General features: G+C 43.2%; 1 protein-coding gene across 3 annotated transcripts in view; it reads right to left on the bottom strand.

Moving 5' to 3' along the window:
* Window positions 1-1,330: 1,330 nt before the first annotated feature.
* The window catches only part of AFF2 (ALF transcription elongation factor 2), a 339,763-nt gene continuing 329,077 nt past the window's right edge, over window positions 1,331-12,016 (bottom strand). For all 3 annotated transcript variants that reach the window (XM_074915521.1, XM_074915523.1, XM_074915522.1), the window contains 2 exons: window positions 6,168-6,382; window positions 1,331-1,629 (listed from right to left, as the gene is read on the bottom strand). In XM_074915521.1, the coding sequence (XP_074771622.1) occupies window positions 1,508-1,629; window positions 6,168-6,382 (337 nt within the window). In that variant the 3' untranslated portion in view covers window positions 1,331-1,507. The remainder of the gene's footprint in view (window positions 1,630-6,167; window positions 6,383-12,016) is intronic.

Here is a 12,016-nt window from a genome sequence, read left to right as displayed (position 1 = left end):
TTCTGTTTATAGAAATGGAATTTACAGTTCAGTAAGGTATGCAGGCATTATATCAAGAATGAGATGAGACCATTTAAAGTCTTGTGAATTATTGATATAAATTCATTTTGTTTTGTTTCATGCACCAGCGCTTCTTGCAGTGGCACCAGAAGAGCAGTGCAGTTTATAATGGGGGGGAAAAAAGAAGAAGAAAGAGCAAATGTGAAATGGTGTAATTTATTCACAATTGCTTTGAAATTCTATCTGAATTGTCTCATTATTATTCACGCATTAGAGGAATAGTCCAAAACATGACAGCATGGGTAAACAGATGCAGAGCTTGGAAAATAGGTAATCTGACTGAAGTATTCATGGCCATTATTAAACAAATGTTATATTGCTTTTGGGTAAATTCTGGTGATTTTATTTAATTTGACATTGTTTTCAAGATAGCAAGATAATACTGTTTGTATCTAATGCTCTGAAATGAACAAAACAGGTGAGAATTGATGCCACATGGAATTATAATGTTTCAACAGTAGATGGTTAGTTAAACTTCTAGAGAGTTTCATGAAGAATCTGCATACACTTATTAATGGACTTTTACATACAATATCAATGCTTAGAGAAACCTGCTTTCACCAAGCCACTATGCAAAGAGAGATTGTTCTATGAAGAAAAATCTTGAATGAATATTGGTTTGAGACTAAGCAGTAAAACTGAAAGAAAATTCACAGATTTAGTACAGAAATGGTAGATAAGACTATGAAAGCTAATATTTTGAAATTGTCTAAAAATTTCAATAAATTCTGCTGCCTACTGAAATTATTAAGCCAACAATAAACAGGAAGAATGGAATATCAAAACCTCATTGCATAGTGTGTCATTGTTCTTTAATGAGGCGTTCCTTCAACCTTTTACCTCTTAACACCTTTGGTGATCTTATATTATGTACCTGTAAGATATTCAATGTTCTCTTTTAGAGATTAGGCCTACAGGAAGTATGAAATCTTAGGAATGTACTGTGTCAGGTAATGATGCCAGAATTAAGCATCAAAAAGCTCGATTCAGGTTCAGAAGATGATTTTGAATGAATAGCTATAACTTCTACTAATTTATTTCAGAAGGGAATTCTCATATATACCCTCAAATATTTAAGACGCTTTGTACTATTTCTCAGGAATCCATATCTTCTCAAAGTGCTTTTTTGTTTTCACTTGAAGGCAGCATGGACTTAAAACAATACTGCAGGGAATGTACCGTTCCGTAAAGCACATAAGGATGGCAGGATCCAGGAGACACAAGGTATAGAAAATTGTCGAAAATGATTAGATGGTACAACACATACTGCTCGAGTCATAAGTTCCATTTATGGTGACTTCTACTTCCAATAGATAGGATATTAAAAAAGGCAATAAAAATGAAGTTACATGAATAAACTTCCAGAAATGAGTGGAGTTCCACCAGTGATCGTCTCTGCGCTGGTAGAGGTAGAAGAATGGGGATGTTATGAAGAGGGCAGCAGTCACTACAACAAATGAGCCTCAATGCGGAGCCAGTGGAGTCCTTGGCGAACGTAACGAACCAGATTGGTCATACTGCTGTGTTGTGTTAAGGGTCCCATCACTGAGTCCAGGTCTACAAAGAATTCTGCAATACACAAGAAACACGAGTCATTGTTTCAGGCAATGGTAGAGAAATACATGTATTACCATGATTTCCCACTCAGTAGCAGCGGTGCAATTAGTGAGTTCTCAAGGCAGGAGCACATGGTCAGTAGGAAAGAATTTAAACAAAGGCAACAATATATTTAAACAGACCAAATTAGATTATCCATGCTGCAAGTCAACCACAACACAGTATGAGTGGTTGCCAGTAGTCTTCCTTTTAGCTCTGATGATCTGCACTTTCAGTTTTTTGAGCCTAGGTTTGCTGACTGCATGATTTAAACAGTCAGCAATGAACTGTGGCATTTCCTTTTCCATGCTGTACTCTCCCCCGGGCATCAAGAGCTAGTCTGGATCGTGCAGAAGACCTTGCTTGCTCTTTTCTTCACCCTCCAATTTCTGTTACTACCATTGCAGCAGTTTTGACCCTCTGCTCATCCTGCTGCAGCTGCAGGTCCCAGAGGATGTGTAGGGTGGGACAGGAAAAGGAGAGAGGGAATGCAGCAGGAAAATAGCATCTAGGAGATGGGAACCTATAAGGGGAAAGAAAAGATGGGTAAGGGCACTGCGATCTGGTGTTGGGAAGGGTTGACTCCCTGAACAGAGAGCCATAGTTAGGAAGGAGCACACCACTTTATGTTTTGCCATGCGTTAGATGCTCTCTGGGCGAACAGCTCATCCTGTTTGGGCCAACACACCTTTCTAATTGCTTTCAGTGGAGAACTGGAGTGTGTCCTCTATTCTCCCACAGCTTGTCTTTCTGCTCACTGGGGTGCAGGCATTCCCACATATACAAAACTTACACTATATTTAGGCGAGTGGGAGCCCGCTCTCAGTCAAAGCTCTTCAGAGCTCAGATAACAACCAACAATCACAGTAACTGGTGGCTGAGCCCTTACATCCTCGCCCTATCTAAAACCCAGTGCGCGGCACTCAGCCAGCTAACACTGTACTGGCTGCAGTTCAGGAGAGCAGATGCCAGGTACAAAATCATTATCAGTACCTTCTTCAGCGAGTAAGTGCTGCTTTGAGGTCTTCTATCCAAGTATTGACAGCCTGACCCTGGTCAGCTTGGGAGCTACAGCAGTATCACAGCACAAAGTGATTTCGCTGGAGGCAAGCATAATGAAAGCTTAGGGCTATCACCAGTTGCGTTAAGATGCTGCAGCCAGCAGTTTTAATCTTCCTTCCTATGTCTTTTATTCCCCTCCTCCAGTGTAAAATCAATACATCTGTAAGTGAAATAATGCACTGTCTTGTTTGCATTCTAGAGATCTCATTCTAGGTTCAGATAAATAATAATTGCTTTAAACGCTGAGAATTCACCCTAAAGCCTAATTTCAGTTTAACATTTCTTGAAAAAGCTACCAGCACTGAAGTCACTTATTAAATTTATATGTGAAATAACAGGTCTTTGTCACTATAGAGCTGGTAGTTTTTATTGTGAAGAAGAAGTGCTGCTATCTTTGTAAACTTAAAAAAATTATCTGATTTTGTAAAGCCAGCTGAGAGTTTGATGTTATAAATGGTGAACAACTCTCTAGTTGTTCCTCCAACAACTCTCCAGCACAAACCAGCCTATGGGCTGGCTTTGGGAAGCCTGCAATTTAGCCTGGCTTACCACAGATGCAGAGTTTATGACAAACTCCATCTGTTCTCCTGCATCCTCTAAACTCTACTGACCAGGGGAAATTCAACGAGAGGTACACGGTAGTATGTTCCCGCTTCCCTTTTCAAACCAGATCAGCTTGGTGGGTCACAGCTCTGCTGTTCTCCCTCTTCCTATGCCTTTTTATTTTAATGGCACATCTTTTGTCAGGCTGACAAGAAAGGCTTCTGTCTCCTGCTCTGAGCCAGCTGGACATGAGTCAAGTCCAAACTGGGAGCGTGCAGGCATACACAGAGGAGCACAAAACCTAAGCTGACAGCCATGGGCAAGGGGAGGCTGCACAGCTCCTGTAACGTGGAAGAAACCGCTTGTGTCTGCATGGGCATGAACTAAGAAACATCTGTGACAGCAGTAAGACTCTGAGCTAAAGGCTATTAGGCATTACAATGATGGGACCACATTTTTATACCCATCTCTATTAGCTCCTGGGCAAGACACACCCTGTGATTCAGAAGACAACAGAAACAACGAAAGCTGACCACAGAAAAAAAAAAAAAAAAAAAAAAGAAAAGAAAAAAGGAAAAGAGTGACTGGATCTGTTTTTTTAAACAGAAAATTCATTTTTATCTTAAATGTGGGTTTCTTTGTGGGTTTTTGTTTTGAGACCATTTTTCTTTCAAAGGTGTGGGAGAGAAATACCATTTTTGATGATGAATTGACTGCTTAAACCCCTGAGAGAGAGGCCAAGAGATATGTCCTTTACCTGGGACTCAAGGCAGAGTCTGGGGTTTGCACCTATATTGTTTGCTGTCATGGGTTATTTTTTAGCTCACAGTCCACATGCCAGCGTACCAGAGCTTGGGCACTGCAACAGGTGGTCCAGCTGGCAAAGGTGGATTCAAGATAGCTATGGGGAAAGGGATGAGTCACAGAACCACAGAGTCATCTAGGTCGGAAAGGACCTTGGGTCCTGGCCTAGACAGCAAGATATAGGTGTTTTGAATTATTTCAGAGGTGCATATGGCATCTACTAAAATAATTACAGCCAGGTTTCATGAAACACGGTAACATTTCTCACGTCAAAATGTTTTAAATATATCCTTCTGTAAATGGAATCCATCATGTGATATGATGAAGACCTGCAGAGTACCACAGCAGTTCTTACACACTTTTTTGTTACACCATGAATTTTTCAAATTGCAGTTTAATTGTGTTTAAGTACGCAACTTTAAATCGAGTATTTAATTAGAAATGAGGTGTCTTTGCAGACAAAATGTAAAGACAGACACACTATAGCATGTATGAAACTGATCTCTCTCCAGTGGTTTATAATACTTAAATGAAATTCAAAGTAACACGAACTCTCCATTCCCTGTAACATGGCTGCAGTTTGTGAAACAAGATATGAAAGAACAGGGCACAGTCCTAGATGTCTTGCTTATGTGAGAAACTCTTATTCATGCATCCAGTCCCACTACAGTCAAAGGGACTGCTCATCTGAATAAAGATTATTCTATATGGCTTTGCAAAATTGGGTTTATTTGATCGCAAATCAAAACGAGAACAAAGGAGTGTAGGGGGGAAAATGCAGAAAAAGAGTCAGCAGGCTTTTTCTCATCCAGCTCTAGGACTGATAACAGCAGTGGCTGGGTACGTTTTCTGTCTGCTGGCTGAATGCCTGAGCTATTTTGATTCAATACCAAGTAGAACATTTAACAACTCCACAACACACAGGGCTAATTACAAGATTATCGCCATCTCTTTCTCCTATCAGAGCATCCTTCTGCATTCCCACTGTAACATTCTGCAGTACATTTGACAGGGAATCACTTTCACATTTTGTGAAAATGGATGCAGCTATGAAAATATCCAAAATGACTGCACTGCTACTAAATTAACCAATGCGAACAAAGACAAGAAGCAGTGGGGAGGACTGGACAGAACTTCTATTATTGTTCCTTATCCAGGGACAGATCATTACGACCCACCATTCAGACATAAAACTCTATAAATCTCAAGCTTAGTTTCTCTAAATCAGTGGAAATTTGCCACTGACATTAATGGGAGTAAGATCAAACTGCATACAGCGAGCACATTTGTCAGGAAAAGTCAGCCATCTGAAATCTCAGTATAATTTAAGAGAATGAGCCAATTCATGATGAGAATATTTCCCAGTTAGGCTCTGCACCTCTAGTGTCAAAGAAAGCTTTGTCAGTGATTTGTTTAAGCCCAAAGCTGGAATCTGAATAATTACATTATCATGGGGAAGTTCACAGCTGGCCAACAATAAGCCAAATTTGTCCTTCAGTTACATTTCAGCCACTCCACTGTACTCAATACAACCCTCTCACAAACTGCTTGCCAAAACTCCTTTGAAATGATTGTGGTAAAGACTTACGTTCTGTTGTGAGGAATAAACAAGCAGATTTGCAATCCAACCATAGGAGAGTCAAGGTCATGGCATTCAGTGGACATCTCCTAATCGGACTTCCTGCATAAACATAACATCTAATGTTTGCTTATATCCTAGCTAGCATTTTAATAGTCTTAAACCTGTTGACAGAGTAGTCTGAAAATAACCTCGGTGCTCTACGAGAAGCTGAAACTGTGAACGAATTTGCAGACTCCAAAGCTCTCATCACTTGGGGCTCATGTTCGCTAAATTATTTGCCAGCTGCTCTGATAACCCCATGTTCAGCATGTGTTACACATCCCCCCTCTGTGCTTGACAAGAGAAGATACGCATTGGCTACAGTGACCAGCAAGCAGATTTGGTCTGTTTGCTCAAGCTGTCACAGTTGTGCTCTTAGATGCGGTGGTTCTGGGTCCAATTCCCAGCAACGCCTACAAAAACAGAAAGAAAGCTAAAGCTGATGAGCCAAAGGGGACAGAGAAGAAGCCAAATAGGGCACCTTTGTTCTCCTTAGTCAGCTTGTCAGCCATGTCCCAGTGCTCGTAGCTCCGCAAGACGTTGTTGGTGATGTTGACGTGGCTGGCAGCCATGTGGTGGATGCGCTGGGGGATGGTGATGGTCCCCGCCGAGGAGGAGCTGGTGGTGCCCGTGCTGCTTCCGGCAGAGCTGACGGGGGACGGGCTCAGGGACATGGGCGATGGCGTTTCTGTGCTCCTGCAAGAGGTAAAGGGAGAGTGAGTCCCCCTCACACGCACCACTTCACTGCCATCCTAAATGCACTTGAAAAATTAACTCTGCACCCCAGTGCAGTAGTATCTCCTGTTCTACGAGAAAGGAGAGCTTATAAACTGGGAATGATTGAAAATAAAAAGGGATTTAATTCTCCCTATAAATGAACCTGTTATTTAAAAAAAAAAAAAATCTATCATAAAAATAGAGCAATCTTTCAGAGAAAGAAGTATCTCATAGCTGTAATGATTTTTCTACCTGCTGCCAGAAGCTGCAATGGCAGTTAGAAAACACTCAATGTGCAATATTGGCTTATTATCAAAGCATTTTGTGGAAACCACAATGACAGTTTGCTCCAAATACCGTCACCACAATAAGTAAAGTGCAAGTCTTAAAAGCACCCTGCAGAGCAGTATTAGGAGCTGAGGATACTGTAGGATTATGAATACCTCTATAGGATTCTTTAAGACTGGCTATGGAGATTTGTTTCCAATTGCCTACAGTTCATCTGCACAGTTTTGTACAGAGCAGTGTTTTAAGTTACCTACTTAGTGCAGCACTAATGTTCTAATATAGATTTTCCTTTAATTCTAACACCAGCAATTAGGAGTCACCTGCTGGCTGCAGGCAGTGTGGAGGTCAGCACAGCAAGCTCATGTTTAGAGCTATTCATACAGCTATACATACAGCTATTCTCTTGGAAAATTTATAGAAACATAGAATCATTGAATTGTTTATGTTGGAAAAGACCTTCAAGATCATCAAGTCCAACCATTAACCTAACACAGCCAAGTCCACCACTAAACCATGTCCCTAAGCACCACATCTACATTACATACCTCCAGGGATGGTGACTCAACCATCCCTGGGCAGCCTGGTCATCCAGTGCTTGACAATTCTTTCAGTGAAGAAATTATTCCTAATATCCAGTCTAAACCTCCCCTGGAGCAACTTGAGGCCATTACCTCTTGTCCTATCACTTGTTACTTGGGAGAAGAGACTGACTCCCACCTTGCTACAGCCTCCTTTCAGGTAGTTGTAGAGAGCGTTAAGGTCTCCCCTGAGCCTCCTTTTCTCCAGGCTAAACAACCCCACTTCCCTCAGCCACCCCTCGCAGACCCTTCACCAGCTTCATTGTCCTTCTCTGTACATCCTCCAGCACCTTAGTGTCTTTCTTGTGGTGAGGGACCCAAAACCAAACACAGTGTTCGAGGTGCGGCCTCACCAGTGCCGAGTACAGGGGGACGAACCCTTCCCTGTCCCTGCTGGCCACGCTATTGCTGACACAAGCCAGGGAGCTGTTGGCCTTCTTGGCCACCTGGGCACACTGCTGGCTCACATTCAGGTGGCTGTCTACCAACACCCCCAGGTCCTTTCCCACCAGGCAGTTTTCCAGCCTCTCTGCCCCAAGCCTGCAGTGTTGCAGGGGGTGGTTGTGACCCAAGTGCAGGACCCGGCACTGAGCCTTGTTGAAGCTCCTCCAGTTGGCCTCAGCCCATGGCTCCAGCCTTTCAAGATCTCTCTGCAGAGCCTCCCTACCCTTGAGCAGATCAACACTCCCACCCAACTTGGTGCTGTCTGTAAACTTACTGAGGGTGCACTCGATCCCCTTGTCCAGATCACTGATAAAGACATTAAACAGAACTGGCCCCAGTACTGAGCCCTGGGGGACACCACTTGTGACCAGCCACCAACTGGATTTAATGCCATTCACCACAACTCTTTGGGCTCGGCCATCCAGTTTTTTACCCAGTGAAGAGTACACCCGTTGAAGCCATGAGCAGCCAGTTTCTCTGTGGGAAATGGTGTCAAAGGCTTTACTAAACTCTAGGCAGACAACATCCACATCCTTTCCCTCATCCACTAAATGGGTCACCTTGTCCTAGAAGGAGATCAGATTAGTCAAGCAGGACCTGCCTTTCACAAACACATGCTGACTGGGCCTGATCCCCTGATTGTTCTGTACATGCTGTGTGATGGCATTCAAGATGATCTGCTCCATAACCTTCCCTGGTGCTGAGGTCAGGCTGACAGGTCTGTAGTTCCCCAGAAGCTCCTTCCAGCCCTTCTTGTAGATGGGCATCACATTTGCTAACCTCCAGTCAACTGGGACCTCCCTGGTTAGCCAGGACTGCTGAGGAATGATTGAAACTGGCTTGATGAGCACTTCCACCAGCTCCCTCAGTACCTCTGGGTGGATCCCACCTGGCCCCATACACTTGTGTATGTCTCAGTGGTGTAGGAGGTTGCTAACCATTTCCCCTTGGATTATGGGGACTCCATTCTGCTCCCTGTCCCTGTCTGCCAGCTCAGGGGGAAGGAAAACAACTGTTCTTACTATTACAGACTGAAGCAAAGGTATTAAGTACCTCAGCCTTTTCCTCAGCCTTTGTCACTATGTTTCTCCCCACATCCAATAAAGGATGGAGATTCTCCTTAGCCCTCCTTTTGTTGCTAACGCATTTATAGAAACATTTTTTATTGTCTTTTATGGCAGTAGCCAGATTAAGTACTAGTTGGGCTTTGGCCTTCTAATTTTCTCCCTGCATAACCTCACAACATCCTTGTAGTCCTCCTGAGTTGCCTGCCCCTTCCTCCTGTTTTTCCCAGAGTTCCAGCCGAAGCTCTCTCTGTTCAGACAGGCTGGTCTTCTTCCCTGTCAGCTCATCTTTCAGCACACAGGGTCAGCCTGCTCCTGCACCTTTAAGATTTCCTTCATGAGGAATGTCCATCCTTCCTGGACTCCTCTACCCTTCAGGACTGCTTCCCAAGGGACTCTGTCAACCAGGCTCCTAAACACCAAAGCCTGCCCTGTGGAAGTCCAAGATAGCAGTTCTGCTGACCCTCCTCCTTACTTCTCCAAGAATCAAAACCTCTTACCATTACATGATTGCTGTGCCCAAGATGGCCTCCAACCATCACGTCACCCACAAGTCCTTCTCTGTTCACAAACAACAGGTCCCAGAGGCACCTTCCCTGGTTGGCTCACTCACCAGCTGTGTCTGGAAGTTCTCTTCCACACACTCCAGGACTCTCCTAGACTGTTTCCTGTCTGCTGTATTGTATTTCCAGCTGACATTTGGTAAGTTGAAGTCCCCCACAAAAACAAGGGGTAGTGAGCGTAAGACTTCTCCCAACTCTTACAGAATATTTCATCTGCCTCTTCATCCTGGTTGGGTGGTCTATAAAGGACTCCCACCATGATATCTGCCTTGTTCACCTTCCCCATGATTCTTATCCATAAATACTCAACCCTGCCATCACCATCATTAAGCTCCAGATAACCAAACCACTCCCTAACATACAGGCCTGCCTCACCATCTCTCTTTCCTTGCCTACCTCTTCTGAAGAGTTTGTAACCATCCATGGCAGCACGCAGTTGTGCGACTCATCCCAACCATGTTTCTGTGAAGAAACTGTTTCAGTAAAGAAGATTAAGAGCTCCAAAAATCTCCTCTCTTGCCCCTGTTTGGAACCACTTGCCTAAACAAATGCATTCAATCTGTTGTGGAATACATTTGAAAATCAGGGCTGAGATGCTCCTGGCCCTCTCTGCATGAAGCAAAGACACCAGAACTCTCCGGATGGGGATGTTGCAACCCCCTTCTTGACAGGCGGCCACGGATACCTCATGCTGTGCAACAGCATCAAGCTCGCTCAGACTCATTATGGGCCTGATCCAAACCCCAGGACAGAAAGACTCCTCTTGGCTTTACAAGGTACCGCCTATGGTCCTGAACACGAAGCGTGGGCACAGACCTGCTGTGCTGACACCTTGCAGGTGCTGTAGGACAGGCTGCCACCACCACCCAGCCTTGGGCTGGAAGGCATTTATGGCAACAGCTTTTGCTGCAGATTTTCCAGCAGCACCCTGTGATACGTTCTTTTTCCAGAGCTAGACACCATGTTAATTCAGCAGCTAGCAGCTTTTTACACAGCTTATGTGTTATAGTTTAAGCATATCCTACGGCACAAACATTTTATTATTAAGTCTCAAAACATCCTGGTTGCTTGACATGCCACAGTGTCTTTAATGCACAGAAGAGCTGAACTATACTAGATTAGGTCTGGGAGCAGTTAAAATCATAAGTATCTGAGGAGACCAGGAGTATTTTGTTAGAGCCACTTACAACAAGCTGACGCACTTCTGCCAAATAAAGCACATTGTTCATTGGATTTACCCTGTTGTGCACAGCCATTATTACTGTGGTGAGTCTATTAAATCTCTCTATTTTGTGCTTTCTGTCGCTAGAGGTGGGAAACATTTCTGTAATGAAACTAGGGAAAATTTGTTTCATTGCCAGCCTGGAACTCAGGCCAACTTTGTAGAGGTTCACAACCCTTTCAAATAAAAGTAGCCAGAAATTCCAGTAAGCCAAGCTGAGATTTTTGATGGTTTGAGATCCTGAGCAGACTACACCTCATGGCAATGGTTAAGTTTTGCTTTGTTTAAAAAGAGATTTAAGAACACCCTGCTGTCTCCCTGTTCTGAGCCAGGCTGCTGATCTGTCTCCAGTGGTGCCATACCCTGATGGTGTTTGGTCTCTTCTCTGTGGTGTGTGTGACTTCTTTTCCCATCTGGTAAAATTTTCAGGGGAACAAGAGGAAACTGTAGAATGAGTAGCCCCGGGGAAGGCAGAGCACAGGCTGCCAGTAGCAGGACCAGGCCTGTGGCAAATTCTGGGGCCACCAAGAGACACCTGAGGTGTATGGCAATTCTAAGCCACCTGGAGAGCTCTTCTTCTGAGACTCCAGACAAAGGGGACAGTAGACCCTAGTGTGGACTGTGATATTTGTGTGTTGGGTCACAGGTGTCATAACAACGCCACTGTAAGAAGGCCTTGTCATATTCAGTTATTCTTACACGTTAAGTGCTTCCTCTCTGAACAAGACAGAGATGTGCACTTTCAGAGCTTTACTTCCTTATCTCCAAAATTAGTGGGAAGAGACCAGTCAGCTGGGTGTTATGTTAGAAGTGATGCTGACCCAGATGCTGGTTTCCTGCTGCCTACCTTGTGGCTGGACAAGAATTTTCTCTTCCAGTCAAAACCCACTGATTCTAAATCCTGCATACCTAATCAGCTCTTTTATATAGCAAGAGAGACGTCATCAACTGCAGAGCACACACTTCATAGGGGTCTTATTACAGGACAGGAATAAAAGAATAACTTCTGCTCAATGAAATTTTTAGGTATAAGCCACTTCTTAAGGAATAAAAGAGGTGTAATGCTCCAGTGGTCTATTTTGGCACTAAAACTTTATGTAAACCTTACTGTATTTTTATTGCAATACAAGGTTTCACTGACATTTAAATGCCTTGAAAAATTGGCACATAATTTAATTTAGTAGTCACTTTTCCAAGGCTAAAATATCTTTTTGGTTTTTATTTAAAGTGATTTTGTATTTCATCATTTAGTTTGTGTTATAATCTATATTTAAATGTCTCTATATACACACATATTAAAAATAATTGTGTGTATTTGGTGTATTTATATATATATACACACACACACACACAATTTTGAATTATCTAAGACAATATTTTCCTTAAGCAATATGTTGGAATTTTTGGTTTTGCACTGATTCAGAACAAAGTCTGTTTGAAAACTTTGATTCTTT

Source organism: Athene noctua, chromosome 11, assembly GCF_965140245.1.
Source record: "Athene noctua chromosome 11, bAthNoc1.hap1.1, whole genome shotgun sequence".
NCBI lineage: Eukaryota > Metazoa > Chordata > Aves > Strigiformes > Strigidae > Athene > Athene noctua.
Note: the sequence above shows the minus strand (reverse complement) of the source record. Positions and strands in the feature narration are given on the sequence as shown.